Source organism: Lates calcarifer, linkage group LG4 (assembly GCF_001640805.2).
Source record: "Lates calcarifer isolate ASB-BC8 linkage group LG4, TLL_Latcal_v3, whole genome shotgun sequence".
NCBI lineage: Eukaryota > Metazoa > Chordata > Actinopteri > Centropomidae > Lates > Lates calcarifer.
Window position 1 is genome coordinate 18,664,418 of NC_066836.1, and position 15,321 is coordinate 18,679,738.

The 15,321-nt window shown below is 42.2% G+C and overlaps 1 protein-coding gene and 1 long non-coding RNA gene across 8 annotated transcripts in view; one reads left to right on the top strand and one right to left on the bottom strand.

Annotated features, from left to right (window-relative positions):
* Nucleotides 1-15,321, top strand: part of tnk2b (tyrosine kinase, non-receptor, 2b) — a 54,589-nt gene that overhangs the window by 18,764 nt on the left and 20,504 nt on the right. For 3 of the 7 annotated variants that reach the window (XM_051070133.1, XM_051070132.1, XM_051070136.1), the window contains exons 3-4: nucleotides 3,019-3,282; nucleotides 3,403-3,622. The exons of 1 other annotated variant lie outside the window; for it this stretch is intronic. In XM_051070133.1, the coding sequence (XP_050926090.1) occupies nucleotides 3,539-3,622 (84 nt within the window). In that variant the 5' untranslated portion in view covers nucleotides 3,019-3,282; nucleotides 3,403-3,538. Of the gene's footprint in view, nucleotides 1-3,018; nucleotides 3,283-3,402; nucleotides 3,623-11,615; nucleotides 12,269-15,321 lie in introns of those variants that run through there. 3 more of the 7 variants (XM_051070134.1, XM_051070137.1, XM_018677378.2) reach the window with 2 other exon arrangements.
* LOC127142385 (uncharacterized) lies at nucleotides 4,121-15,125 on the bottom strand. Its single transcript, XR_007813075.1, has 3 exons — nucleotides 12,476-15,125; nucleotides 11,503-11,618; nucleotides 4,121-11,232 (listed from the first exon to the last, which is right to left on the bottom strand). It is a non-coding gene; the product is annotated as an uncharacterized LOC127142385 (long non-coding RNA).

A 15,321-nucleotide genomic window follows, 5' to 3' on the forward strand; every position in this document is an offset into this window, starting at 1 on the left:
GAGTGATAAGAATGATTTTGATATTAAAGTGAATTACAAAACAATGAATACACCAATAAATAAATCAGAATTTCTGGCCAACTGAAGGAACATTTTGGTCGGAGTGAGTTTATTCTAATGTTCAATACAAAAAAAGACAATAGTAAAAATGATCATGTGATTGTATTTTGCTATTCAGCCTTGCTCTCTAGTCTTACCAAGCTGCCATGCAGTCTGTAATGGAGCGTGTTAACTTTATCATGGGGATGTGGTGGGCTGCAGTGACCCCACATGACACCACAGCTCAGGCCTGCTCCATTTATCATGGCCTCAGTTGGCCAACATGTCCCTCCTGTGTCTTCCTGTCTCTCCCCTGCTGCTCATCTTGTCATCTTGTTTCTCTTTTCTTGTATTTTATATTTAGCACTGTAGTGTTAAATCACATATACTGTTGATTATATATGTATGTATGTTTAGTACTGAGGTCATAGTTTGTGATGTTGTGTGTATTATAGCCCTCTGCTTACAAACCGTATGTCCAAACCAACTCTCTGTCACGTCTCATCACCCTCACTAAGGTATATTATTACAATGTAATGTTATGCTGTTTTATATTGTACAAGGGCGTTTGAGTGACTATGAAAAGTATGCCTACTTAGCTACAGCGTATCTGGATGTCTATCAAACTTAGTCATTTGCACCATGTGGAATGACAGCTCTTGTCAGAGGGGCTTTTAATGAGCATTTGGGCTGAGACTTGTGTGATGAGTCCTTGTTTCATTAATTATATTTACAGAGGGACAGAAATAATGGACATGTAGCTAAAGCACGAAGAGGGAGAGACAGCTAGAGAAAGAGAAGAGCTGATGATACAGATACTGCCCCTGTCCATTCAGTGTCTGTAATAGTACATGGAAACATGAATGGAAGGATAACAGACAGTAGAGAGGTTGGTCAGGGGTTGTTGGTGAATCTGGCAAAGCCATGTTGCAAGCCTTCGAGATTTGGACTCAGAGATCTGATAGGCTGCTTCACTGGCCTACCTGACCAATAAGGATCATTGATTTAGGTCTCAGATGTAAGAAAGGGAGGGGAACAATATAATAGCACACCCAAGAGACCAGAAGACAAAGCCAAATCCACAAATGAGAGAGGGAGAGAGAAAAAGAGGGGTTCAGCCTGTAACTAACTCATATATGGGAGAGGGAATTTGATTGTAATTGTTGGCCCTCCAAACCTACACAGTAGATATAAACAGTTTAATGTCCTGTGATAAATGCAGAAATGCAGGTCTCTGTGTTGCTGTGTATTGTGTCTGGATGCATTCTCAGTGTTTCATTTTTGTAGGACTGTTCGTTCGTCAGTGTGTGTGCAGACATGCGTGCGTGGTTTTTTGCGTGCCGTTCACATGTGCGACAGCCAGCCTCTAGAGGAGCAGATTCAACAACAGAGCAGAGGAGAGGCGGAGGAATGAGAGCAAAAGGCGAATGTTGCTCAGCGGGCTGTGAATAACTGGCCTGAGGACATCAAGAGGACTGGAATGGACTCAGAGAGAGAGGGAGAGAGGGGGAGTGGAGAGTAGTGGTGGGGAAGGGGAGAGAATGATGAGAGAATGAAGGAAAGAAAGCAAGTGTTTAGGACGGAAAAGAGGGAAGAATAAAGAGTGAGTGACATGGACAGAGGGGTGAAAAAGAGAGTGTGTTGGTCAACATGTCTTGTGTACTGCTGTCATTTAGATGTGTTAAAGCTCTGCTCAGTGGCATCAGTGCTTGGACTGCAATGACGCTAGTCACACTACAACTTGGGAAAGACCAGGAGGTAGTGACACACACTATTCTTTTATTCCATTTTCCCCTCCATCCAGATGTCCACCCAGCAAAGATCCAGATGGCCTGGATACCCTCCCTATAGTGGAGAGGTGCCTTTGACGCACACACACATTCACACAAAAACACACAAAGCAGCATGGCTGTGTTTTTCTCCCTCTCAGAGGGAAGATTAACTCTCCTCATTAGGGCTCCCCCGCCTCTCGGCCTCGTCTCTCTTCCCCCTCCCTCCCCTGTCGGCCTGCATTGCTGTCATTGGCTGCTTCTATCAGGACCACCGCTGACTGGAACGCTGTGACTACAGGACACAGGAGAGAGGGGAGGAGGTGGGTTGGGTTGATGTTGCCACGGTAATAGAGGAGGCGATCACTCACCAAATCAGTGAGCCAGGGCTGAAATGGATAAAAAAAAAATGGTAGTGGAGGCGTGCGGAGAGCGGGTTAGAGGGTGACGGACTGAGAAGAGGAGAGGAGGGGAAAAACAATAACAACAACAGCAAGGGATTAAGCATCGACTGAGCAATCAGGAAGTCCATTTAGGACAAAGCAGCATTAAAAATCCCCCCAGACTTTAGTCGTGATCGTCAGAGCTGAGCTGCCTGTCCGATTGGACAACTGCTCAAGATCTGTGGGAAAAAAATAGAAGCACACAAAGGAAGGATGAAATAAAACAGGTGAAAAATTAAAAGCAGCTCCTGGAAGATCGCTCCTCTTTGCTGCTGTGATATTTCACTCCTGGCAATAACTGAGAGGAGGTAAGCTGGTTGGACTGATGCCTGGGGCGCAGAAATAGAAACGGAGAGAGAGGAGCATCGCTAGATATGAAGAGCATGCGTCAGCACTAAGGCAGGGTGAACAAGAGCAGTCAGAGAGAGAGAGAGGGAGACAGTGACAGCAGAGATGAGTGAGGTAGAGAGAGAGAGATTGAGGGTATAGGTCATTATTGTGGCATGAGATAGAACGACAGAAATAGAGCCTGCCGGATTTGGCACCTTCTGTGCCACACCTTGGCTGCATCATCCCAACACTCCATCCTGACTGCAGCAGCTCCACTGAGGACACAGAAGGGATTTCCTTGCGCTTTAATGATCAAAAAACAAATCTGGAATTATCCATTTTGCGCCTGTGATGCTTCCTTAAGATGCAAGCCACTGACATGTGAGAGGAACAAACTGTACCTCTTTTTAAACAGTGGATTGTCTTCTATTTTTCAGTTGAGGAGGAAGGATCCCTGCCTGCACACAACAATTTAAAAACCGGGACTATGTTTATTCTGCATCAAGAATTATTGTCTGCAGCTCACCAGAGGAATTTGTATCTCAAGTCAGTTTCCATAAGGAAGAGCACCTGTGTTTTTACACACTGGTCAGTCAGTGAACACAGCGCTGTGTGAAAATGAGGAACTCATTGTCTGGCCATTTTCAACGAGTGCTGACTCAACCTAAATGAGGAAGACAATGAAGGTGGGAGTAATGGAGGTATACAGCAACAGCATAGTTAGCTGAATGATTAGAAATATTGTGCTAAGCTATCTGAAATAATGCAACACTGTCCTGTGAATGACATGCAGAATACTGTACTTGTCTCCCTAATGACAGCGTGGACCTCAAGGCAGGCTGACTGACCAACTGACTGACTAAGTGCGTGGGTTGCTCACTGACTGGAGCTGTGGCTATCTGAGGATTTTGAGGACACGTAGCCCTGGGCAGATAGCGGCCGGGTTGGTGAAGCCCCATGATGGGGGAGACGGCAGAATATCAGAGGCTACAGGAGACGTCAGAGCCTGAATACCAACGCCTGCCCAGCGATGATGAAGAGGTAGACCTCCACTGTTCCCTTGATTACACAGTAGTAGAAATCCTGCCACACTGCTTTAAACGACCATGGATGACAGATTAACAGTGATCAGAAATTTCAGTAGGTATTATGAATTCTGTCAGGAAGGAAAATGAAAGGGTGTGAGATGATATGAGGCTTTGTTGTGGTTGTCTCCATGGTAGGCGTTTTCCTCTCTGTACAGTCTTGTTTGTATCTTCTGTGGCATCAACTTGATCTACAGTGTTGCACTTTAATTGTGAATGTTTACATGCAGATGTGAATTTGGGTGTGTGACAGTTGTCTCTGTATGTGTCATCCCCCAAATAAGAAAGGAACATTGCCTGTAGCTGTTTTGCTGTGACATCACTTTCAGTCCCCAGTTAGTGTGTTTTTGAAGGTCAGTGTGCATATTAATAGTGGTGAAATGGTTTACCATGTGACCACGTAACATGCAGGGCAGTACTGTATTATTTTCAGTAATCTCGTCTCTCCAAAATACATCTTTTTCACAACAGACATTTTGACTTGTCACAGTAGGAATGCTGCAGGGGTAAATATTAAAAGTAATATGGCTGAATTACATTTAGCTGCTTCAGTTTCAGGATCCTGGTGTTGTGCATTTGCTCACTCTCACACTGTCATGGCTTACAAGGACACTTAGACAGAACAGAGCCGTTGTCACATCTGTGCTTTTACTGCTTCAGTCGGAGTACTGCAAGTCAAATATCTGTCATGAAAAAAATTTCATTGATCTGAGTGCTCATTCATCAGTCACACAGAACCAGATCCTCTACACTCATATGTCACCAGCACCCTCCTCAACCACCAAAAAACCCATGCACACCATACACAACACTTCTCACACACACACAAGGCCAGCCCCTGTGTGTTACTGGGTTGTTGAATTCAGAACCATGAGGTCATCGATGAAGTGCTGCCGAATGAGCACGGTGACAGGCGAAGTATGACATTTTATACCCTCCCACCTCTTCCGCAAACCCCCACATCCTTTTGTAAATGCTGTGATGTACTGACAGGCCTAGCCTTTCTTTTGACTTGGATGACGCCAGCAATGTCATTGCCTCTATGCCGTTTTTTCCTTTTCATTATTTGGTAGCATACTGTAGGGATGCAGACAGGAAATGTGGCAAAGTGAAAGGATGACAGACCAAAAAGGTTCCTGGCTGGATTTAAACTGTATACTTCAGTACACGCCGAATACCAGTGAAGCCTGTCTTTTACCTTTTTGCTTAACTTTGTTGATATTATCAATATGTGGAAGTACGTGCAGAGTCATGGAAAATTGGCCAGGGCAATATTTTGCCCAATATTAACATTGCAGATATATCTGTTGGCTATCTATTGGCTAAAAGTATCAAGACAGTGCAACTAACTTTGGTTGCAAAGTTTCTGTACTTGCAGAAATGTCAAACTAGGTTTGAGATCATTCAGAAATACCATTATAGTTTGTCCACTATAGAGCACTCACAGGTTGATTTTACACTGTAACATGTCCCATTCAAAACTCTGTATGTAGTACTAATAGAAAAAATAACAACAACAACAAAAAAAAAACCAACCAGTTCTGCTCTAACCCAGTGTGTACTGCCATAAGACTCCAGTCCTCTGTGACCCTGCTCGGGGTAAGTGGGTATAGAAAATACGACGGCTGGATGAATGTGTTGATCTGTGCAACAGTTTTAATGTCATGAATGTGGACTCTGTGTGTTTAGGGTCTGTGTGCTAGTTCAGCAGAGTTAAGCCGGTGGACGCTGCAGCTGTCCTGGTTGCTGGCGGCTGAATCAGATCAGTCTCTTTCTACAGCTGCAGCTTTATGCTGAATACAGCGGTTTTCTAGTCTTGACACACACAACCCTAACACACTGCATGTTCATGTACATTCAGAGAGAAAGAGATGAAAGGGTAGCTGGACCAAGGCAATAAGAAAGAGAGAGGGAACAGTCAGTCTTGTTCTGGAGACAAACTGCCTTTAAATATATATACAAATTGTTTTATGAGATCATTTTATTCTTAAATGTAATCTCTGTCAGCTGTGCTTTTCCCCTATGGAGCATGAGGGGATTAGTGAGCTTGTCTTGCTACTGTAGTTCAACCATTACCCCTCTCTGAAAATGCTGCATTGGTTTAGTCCAGGAGTACTGATGAGCATCTGCTATATCTTTTCCAAACAGTGGGAATTATATATATTCTCCATTTATCTTATTGTAGCATATGCTGGCCCAGATTTTTGGTCTGAGCCAGCACATGAGGTCAGTCATGACATTTGACCGACATTTCTCACTAACACCCTCCTTTCCCCTCTTTAACCAGCTTTAGGGGATCAGAGGAGGGATAGCTTAGGATGGGTGTATTTCCAGGGTGGAGGCGACGTTGGCAATTGTTGGTGGGGGTTGTTTTGCTTGTCTGGCATTAGGCATATTAAGCCAAGTTACCAAAACAACCTTTGTTGACAAAAGACAACACACATGCTCTGTGTTGGCCTGGAAGGAGCCTGTCTGTATCCAGAGCTCCTTTCATTCCCACAGTCAGTTCTTCTCCACGTTGACGCCCACCACCACATAACGCCTCTCCTCTTCTTTTTCTGTGAATGATGAGGTGCTGTGGATGGTGAAGGGATTTAAGGAGAGCATAAAAGCCCAACTTTGGCAGAGGGTTACTATCTGTGAGATCACGAATGACGCATCTCTGTCTGTCTGTGCATGCAGACCTCCGTCACAGGCATCGTCTGTGCGTGTGTGTGTATAGATGTTTTGCTTGCAGAGTTGTAATAGGGATTAATCATGTTTGTTCTACTACTCCTTCTCTCTGCTCTGCCAGTTTCTGGCATCAAACACCAAACCACAGATTAATGTATTGCCACCAAAAGGTTGCGACTTATTTTAGAAATGCACTGGCAACGTGTCCACCCGTATCCACTGAGCTATCTTAATTCCCAACACTGTACGTCACTGAATCCAGCCGATGTGAGTGCATGCCTCTGCATGCCTGTGTCTGTGTACAGTGAGCATCATATTACAGAATCAAGCTTAATGTGTGTCTGTGTGTGTATTATTCAGACATAATGCAGACCTCACACAGAGCTTTGTTCTTCATAATCTCATTAGCCAGCACGCCACTAATTTGATGTCAATTCATGATAATACAATCTACACAGTCAGACATTTAACTTGAGCTTTACAGTATTAGCATGCATACTCCAGTTCTGCAGCTAGTGAGTCATGCTAGCGTGTGTGTGTGCGGGTGTGTATATGTGTGTGTGTGTGTGCACGAGAGGGAGATGGAAAGAAAGAGAGAGGGAGATGAGGGCCAGATAGGAGCAGCTACACCAGCCTACAGTAGCTGCTTCAGTGTGTATGTGAGGATTCAAGCACAGTGCAGTATAAGGGTTTTGTTTACCCACATTTCAATGTCCACGAGAAACAAACCACTGAAAACTGAATATGAACATATTTAACAATCAACAGGGCAAAAGTAATGTAGCTCTGTCTAGATTCCTATGAACTGAGGTCCACATCAAAAACTCAGCTAGGGACATGAGCAGTGAGTACATTTACACACATATTAATAATCCAGTTTGAATCTGGTTCGAATCATATTTGGAATATGACATTTACACAAGAAAAATGGGTTTTCATGTCTCTGTTAAATCATAATTATATCTAGGTCTGCCTGTCTGGGTGCAGATGTCTCTAAGTGACTCATTTGAGTAACCAAACAGTTCAAAATGTACACAGTTTGGTTTCTGTTTTCTATCTGATGACAACAGATGTTAAAGAAAAGGATTCTAGGAAGCAGAACTCACCCTACACACCTAAGAGACAGGGCATCACAGTGACTGAATGCATTCATTGCAGACTTTTGAAAGACAGAGGCTGGTCTTTGCAGTCATCAGAAGTAATCTACCTATTGCCTAATACCTAATAATGTGTATACCACATTATCTTGGTGTGACCATGAAGTGCAATATTGTCAACTAAACTTGAATCACATTAGTGAGTTAGATCACTCAGTAGTCTCTTTAGTAAGATTTGGTGCCACCTAATGGTATCTCAGCAGAGCTGCAGGTTGACTTACTGACCATTAATCGTATTGGTCTAATCTACTTAGTCAGGAGGCAGCTGATGGGTCTGTGACACATTCCTTGCAATGATTTTAAAACTACCAAGAATCAATATAACATCTGTTGCTCTACATACACTGTACAGTAACCAATGAACTGATACACTTTCAGCTTCACTAATTATACAGTACGCTCTACTGTCACCACCACGTGTCCTCCTTTTTTCCTGACCATGATGTCTGTCTGGAGTGAATTTAAAGTGTTACTTTGTCCAGCTTCATTACTGACTGTGCAGCTCAGAATGGCAAAGGCCTATTTTGACTCACATGTTTAGATTTGGAATTCAGCAATAAATTAGTTAAAGAATCAGTTACCGGCTCCTTGTCCAAGTGCTGATTTTAAGGAATGTGTGCTATTTATGTCATCTGTTTCATAGTCATGTGAGTTACATAACTGTTCCTAAACTTAAGTAAACATCATTTTCCTATTTTTCAAGTTTTCAACTCGACCCATTCCCTCTCAAAGCACGTTAGCCAACTTATAGTTACAAAGGCATTCTCTTCAGGGATTTTTTATGCCATTAATGGTGTAACTCACTTCAGGGAGTTGTGTTACCAAACTAAGTGTTTGTGTGTGTGCGTGTGCGCACGCATATGTGGTTTCAGAGGGGAAAAGAGAGGAGGAAAGGGTCTCTGCTTTTTTTCCATCCTGTCCTGTCACATCGTATGTGCTTGATGATTTGGAGCCAGATTCATGACGTCACCTTTGTGTCTGAGTGACTGAGTGGCAACCGATGAAGTCTAAACGAGTTTAGAGGGAATTCACACTGAAACTTAAATTATGGACAGTGGGCCAGACAGTTCCCTGAGCTATTCCTCATACAATGGTAATGAAAGAAAAATAAACGGCTCTGTTGAGACCTTGCACCGCAACATGTGTTAAGTGTTAGAGCATAGTAACAGTATATGCGACAGCAGTCTTTCCTCTGGTATCGATAAGTTTCAAGGCTTGATTTAGAAGCTTGATTTTATTGTACAATACAATGAAAGAAGCAAAAGAATCCCACTGTCAGGCACTTGCATTCTTTTTATTAACAAGGTTTTCATCAGGTAAAACTGAAATTAATTTGAATGAAAAATATTTTTATAATGAATTTCTACTGACGAAGGTTCAAGGCTCAAAACTTTGTTCATTAAGTGAGAACAAGTGATTGACACTTTTGCAGGATTTTTTGTTTTTGATTGTTTTAGTTTCGTAGCTGTCAGTAAGCCTGTCAGGTGTGCAACAACTGTGTGGTGAGGACGTGCTGCTCTGCTCTGATAATCTAACTCCAGTTCTAGAACGATGATCTCATGATTTGTTTTATCTGACATTAGGGGATTTATTTGGTTTCATATTATTTGTCATTCACATGCATCAGATTGGTTATCTATGCAGTGAGACATACTGTAATGTTGATGCACATTGCTAATATGTTTTGTCACCTGACGAGGATATTTACCAGGGTTTTTTTTCCAACCAAAATTAGTCTGGACTATGAACGAGTCATGTTTGGAATGATATTTTGTAAATCATTTAGACACTAATAAAATATATACAAGATCAAAGTAAATTGCTTATGAGCTGTTGACAGAAAAATGGCCCTGAGAAATACCCCCCTAAAATCGTAATACACAGCTAAGCTCTTGAATGCTTCTTGGTCAGCTTACTATATAGTAAACCACATAACTAAAAAAAAAAAAACCACTGCTAGTCTTCTTGTGAATGGAGGCACGTAGACACAATCAAACACACCAACAAACTCGTAAACAAATGCCATAGTACACAAAACCATATCTACACAGACATCCTCAGAAATGTCTGCTGTCCTGTCTTTAATCAAAGCCAGATGCTTTATGACAACAACTCCCATTTAGCTGTTGTTTTCTCTTTCCTTTCTCTCTATGACTCCACCGTCTCCTCACCTCCCTTCCTTCCTAATTAAAAGCAGAGGAGCAGAAAAACGTGAAAGTGAAAAGCAAAAGGCCAAGTTAAATTACTAAATAGATTTATTAATGATTAAAGAACAAAGAAAAACAATGAGCAGAGAACGCAGAAGGCTGTGAAATTAGAAAACCAAAAGCTGAACAGTGACTGGCGAGAGGCAGTGTGAGAGAGGGCTTGCTACTTCTAAGGGTCTGAAAAGCAGCTGGTAAGGGTTTGTTTATAGTCAGCAGAGTGGGAGAGAGATAACATTTTTGGAGGATTAGAGGCAGGAAATAAAAGGCAGCACCAAATAAAGAAGAAAATGCAATGGGTTGGCCAAACCCAGGGGAGGGAGGGGAGAGGGGATTAATAAAGGAGTGAAGGATAGGGAGGAGAAGGGCGAGGGCAGGGGGTTTATGCTGCTGTGGTTAAAGACAGAATAGACATCACAGAAGCAGAGAAGGAGTGAGGGAGTTAACTGCAGTTGGGTGGCCTGGGGAAGTTTTGTTAAAACAACTACTTTTCATTTTTATGCCTTTCATTTTTATGTTTGGCTGTTTCTCTGCTGTGATGGTTCGCAAGCAAAGCTGCTGCAAGTTTCTCAATGTTGAAAATTTCATCCAGGCACATTGACGATCCAGATTTTCAGTTTCTAGATAAATCAGTTAAGTGTTGAGTCTATAAAATATCAGAAATGAGGAAGGAATCCAAATTCAAATTCCCTAAAGCTCATATAGATGTCTTCACATGGCTGGTTTTCTCAAGCTGGGAGTCCAAATACCAAAAATGATTGATTCACTTTCACTTGTGACAAAAAAATGAAGCAAATCTTCAAAACTGAGAAGCTGAAACTAAGGAATGTTTGGTATTTTTGCTTGAAAATTTACTGAAACAGATAAAAAAAAAAAAAAAAAAAAATCATTTTTCAGTTGACTTGTCAGTTCAGCTTTAGATGTAGATAACTCTTGAAGTGGGTTTCCAGGTATTTTTAAGCAAAAGAATCAATGTTTGTTTGTGTTTTGAAGGAATACATACTCATGAAAGGAAATCTTTTTTTAGTGTTTTATAAGGAACTTTAGTGTACAATGAAGTTTATATAGCTTCATTTTATCTTCATTTTATACAATCCTTTGTCTACAATTCCTCATGATCAGTCTGTCTGTCTTATTTGGTAACTACAGTATAAAGAGTCTTTATTCCCAGATTGCCGTGTCACTCAGAGCCAGCGGTTTTACTGACAGTGACAGTCAAAAGCCCAAAAAGTCAAATTTCCTCACCATGGTGAATTTTAAGATAAGCAGGCTGAGAGTGAGGAAAGAGGGAGTAGTAGAGAGGAGGAAGAAGTGCTCGTGTGTGTGTGTGCGTGCATGTGTGTGCATATGTGTATATATATGTGCATGTGTATGTGTGAGTTTGGGGGTTGCATCACAGGAAACAAGCTCTCCATCCCGCAGTTGAATGTAACCCTTTGGCCCTGGATCAAATGCTCCTCCAGGCCGAATACCATGAAGCCTCTGTCCTCTGCACCACGCACTGCACTGCACTGCACGGACCGTCTGACTGCCTGCAGGACGGGGGGTGGGGGGTGTGTGGAAAGATAGGGTGAGAAGTAGAGTTGGGAAATGTACAGCATGAGGAGGTAGGAAAGGGGTTACATGGGGGAGAAAGCAAGAGTTAACAACACAACAACTGAGTAAAGATTCAGTCAGAGGAAGAAGGATAGACTGTCGACGTGCAGCAAAACCACACAAACAAACGCACATCATTGTTCTATGAAACCACCTAGACACACATCTTGCTGTACCCTAAAATGTGAAACTAGAAACTCACTCACTCTGACTCCCATGTCTCTGCTGCCTGCCCGACTGGCAAGCGATTGAATCGGGGAGAAGTCGCTCCTATTTTTAGCCCCACGCTCGATGGAGGGATGGAAAAGCAAACAGACAGTAGCTGCACATGCAAAGACAGAGAGGGGGGGGGAGAGAGAGAGAGAGAGAGAGAGAGAGAGAGGCAGTGAAAGGAAGGGAGGAAGGAGGAGGAGTGACTTATTTGTGAAGTTCTGCAAGTTTGGATCACTGGCTCATTGCTGTCTGAGGAGGACACATGGCTGGACTGGGCAGAGGGCAGAGCTTGGAGGTTTGCTCTGCTACAAACAGCAGCTTGTAATCACTCTGCAGCCTGTTCTTACATATGATAATACTGACTTCTTTTTTGCATCCTACTGTGCTTCTTATATGTCCCTTTGCCTTCTTGAGTCAGCTGAAGGTAAAGAAGGGGCTTACAGGAGGACTGCCCCGCCATGGAATGTTGTAGATTTGCAAACAGGATCGTAGGAAGTTTTTCTTCCCCCTCTTGGATTCGGAGCTGTGGGTCTGGATCCGAGGAGCGTGTGCACTTCTTAGAATTCCCTCAGAGACTGGGAACACCAAACTGGGTGGATTCCGGTAATGGTTTAAAAGACAAGCAGCTGCCAATGACCATTTAAACGTGTGCACACATTTTTTGCAACTACACTCATCCAAAAGAAGGAATTCAGGATGCGACGCTTTGACAAGCTGAAAAAGTCATTCCCCTTCCTGGCACACTTTCATGTATATCGAGTAAGTCTGGTGTCTGTCTGATGTCTACTCTGCCTGTTCACTCAGGGATTTTATTCTTCATTAATATGACATGGGTAGTTGTAACTATAGTCAGAGTCATGTGGTTTACTCTACAGCATTTATATCATAAATATGGTATGGTGGCGATTAGTGGTGTGTGTGTGTGTGTGTGTGTGTGTGTGTGTGTGTGTGTGTGTGTGGACTCACCAGCTGGACTGAGGCCGTCCTCTGGGAGGGTTGTTGTTATTGTAGCAGGATGTTAGAGCAGAACAGATCTGATACAGGACGTAGCTTAGGCCAGGAGAAGTGTGTGTGTGTGTGTGTGTGTGTGTGTGTGTGTCTATGTCTATGTTACAGACAGCAAGAGTGAGTGTGTATGCGTGCATTTCTCCACCACCATGAGGAATGAGTTCAGGCCAGAGGCATTTCTCAGTAGGGACATCATGTTGTTTCTCCACATATAAATTCCTACATCCCCCCTTCCCCTCTCTGTGTCATACTTGTTGATTCTGTCTTTGCTATTTTGTTTACCATATTTTCTTGCAGTTAACGTAAACTTTTTGTGTTTCTTTTAAAAAAACTGAAACCCATTTGTAACATTACATGCCCCCTGCCACAATTTCTAGTAATAACATTATTTGGAGCCCCTCTGCGGGACTTCTGGCCCTGGTTGCTTCCACAAGTCACACCTTATGGTTTGAATGTAGTATTTCTCATGCTGACCTCAAACCTCCACAGTGTGCATTTTCCTCCTCATTTCAATGTAGGAGAAGTTGAGATACAAAAGATTTTTTTGCATAGGGCACCTCACCATTTTTCTCTAAAAGTGTGATTTGATAGGGTCAGCTGGTGACAATATATGATCTTTGTCATATTAGTTACGTCCCATCTTAAGCACTTCTATTAATGGATGTATGACACCTTATTTCCATGCAGCACCCATCTCAAAACAAACTGTCAAATGTAAGATATATATGCTTGTTTAATGCATTTTATAAATTAGTTAGCAAGTTGGCTGAGAAATATGATATAAGAGCTTTAGCACTTTGATTTTGACCCCTCATGCCTGATATGACACTGTCATGGAAAGAGGCCCGAGAGGAAGCTGACTTGCGTCTTTGGCACCATCCAGTGAAATAACACTCACATGTTGACTCCCAGGGAAGATCAGACTTGAATCTGCATGGTGGAAGATTAAGTAATAGTTCATGGTTTATGCACATTGATGTATATATTGAAGAAAAATATCTAGAAGTTGGTTTGTTTAAATGTAATTTAGGAAAACCTGAGCTTTAAACTCCACTAGCGTGAACTGCAGATCAAATAAACATGCCACATGGTAGGAGAGACTTTGGCACAGCTTAACACGTAGTGGACCAGCCAAACAGACCGTTGTATCGTCTTTCCCAGGGTAAGGGTCAGGCATGATGCAGCAAAATGCAAAATATGGAGATGGATTCAAATGACTGCAGCTGTAGATAATCCTAAAGCCACAGGCATTACCAACACTCATTTTAGCCTGCATCTCGTTACAATGACTCCAGGCTCTTACAGGTTATTATATTATAATACCTTAGGTTATTTATTTGCTGTGTCGTAGTACCTGTTATTTCTGCCTCCCTCTGTCCAGGCTAACATCAAAAAATGTTCTCACAGTGTGAATTGTTGACAGAAACAAGTGGACAAAATCTCCCACGGACTCCATGAGCCAAAGCTGCATGTGTGCATGTTGCTAAAGAGATATCAGTTAACCCACTTTTATGTGCATTGCAATGAATTTGTATCAGGATACAGACATCTGGCATAACTATTGGGGATTGGCCTCAGTCAGAGCTTGCAACTAGAATTTATGGAAAATACAGGACCACTTATTCTGAAAAGGCATGTTAGAACGATATATATTAAGTCTTTAGGGGTTGGTCACATGCAAACTATTTTTTCTGGCCAGCACTAGCTATGTATTTGTATGTGCCAGAGAAAAACATCTCCAACTTCTCAGGTCACAGTCATTAAGCAATAGGAAGGGACCTCTACCAAGCCCATTAAGAAGTTTAAATGACAGAGAGGAAGCTATGACCCCTCTGACACTTTCCTCTGGACCTTGTAACCTTGCCTCAGCCAGCACAGGAAGTTCCTCATTCACAGAGTCTAATTACTACTCAGTGGAGTGACCCCTATGCCCCAGAGCATCCACCCTAAAGGTTTCCCTGTCAATCTCTGCAGATTAGGAATGTTTGACATTTTTGTGTTGATTAGGCTGGTTTCCCCTTTGAGACTGGAAACAGTACTGTGGACCAGTGTGAACAGGTGTAATGGAAGAGTAGATGAGCTCTTGTAGTGGTTCAACTTTCAAGTTTTTTCTTGATTTTATGCTAAAGAACCCTATGAAGAAGCACATTAGGATTTAAAATGAATTTCAGCTGAATGTTGTGCTAAGTCCAGCTAGTTACATTAAGCAGACAGTGATGGATGATGTTTTAAGCTGGGGTGTTGTGTTTTGACACTGAAGATTGATGGTCTGACTCAGTGTTGTATGGAGTATGGATGTGGTATATATATTGTGGTCAGATTGTTTAGGAGCCTCTCGTTTGTCTTCACTGACACTTGTGGACACCAGATGTGCATCATTCATCTCGTATATCTTTGTCTGCTGTAAAACTGTGTCTGCAAACTATCTGCAGCAAGACTTCCAAAAATCTAGCCTAGAGTGTGTATTTGATCTATTTTGATGCCATTTAAATACAAGAAAAATCACAGGCAAAGTGGTATATTAACACCACAGTGATACAGGATCTGTGTAATCATATCTAGCATATTTAAAGTAAAATCAATGTGCAGTTGTTTCTTGCCTTGTGTGTCCTTGTTTATGGAATGTCAATTTAGGCAACCCACTGTAAATTGGGTTGGTAATTGACATTACATGAACAAAGACTTTGAGTGTATATTCACATGGCTACCTGTTGCGTGGACTGTAAATGTCAATCAGTCTGTGCTATAAACAATTACCGGGAAGCACACAATTGCTCTGAGCTCAGTTTCCTCTTTTTTTTAAC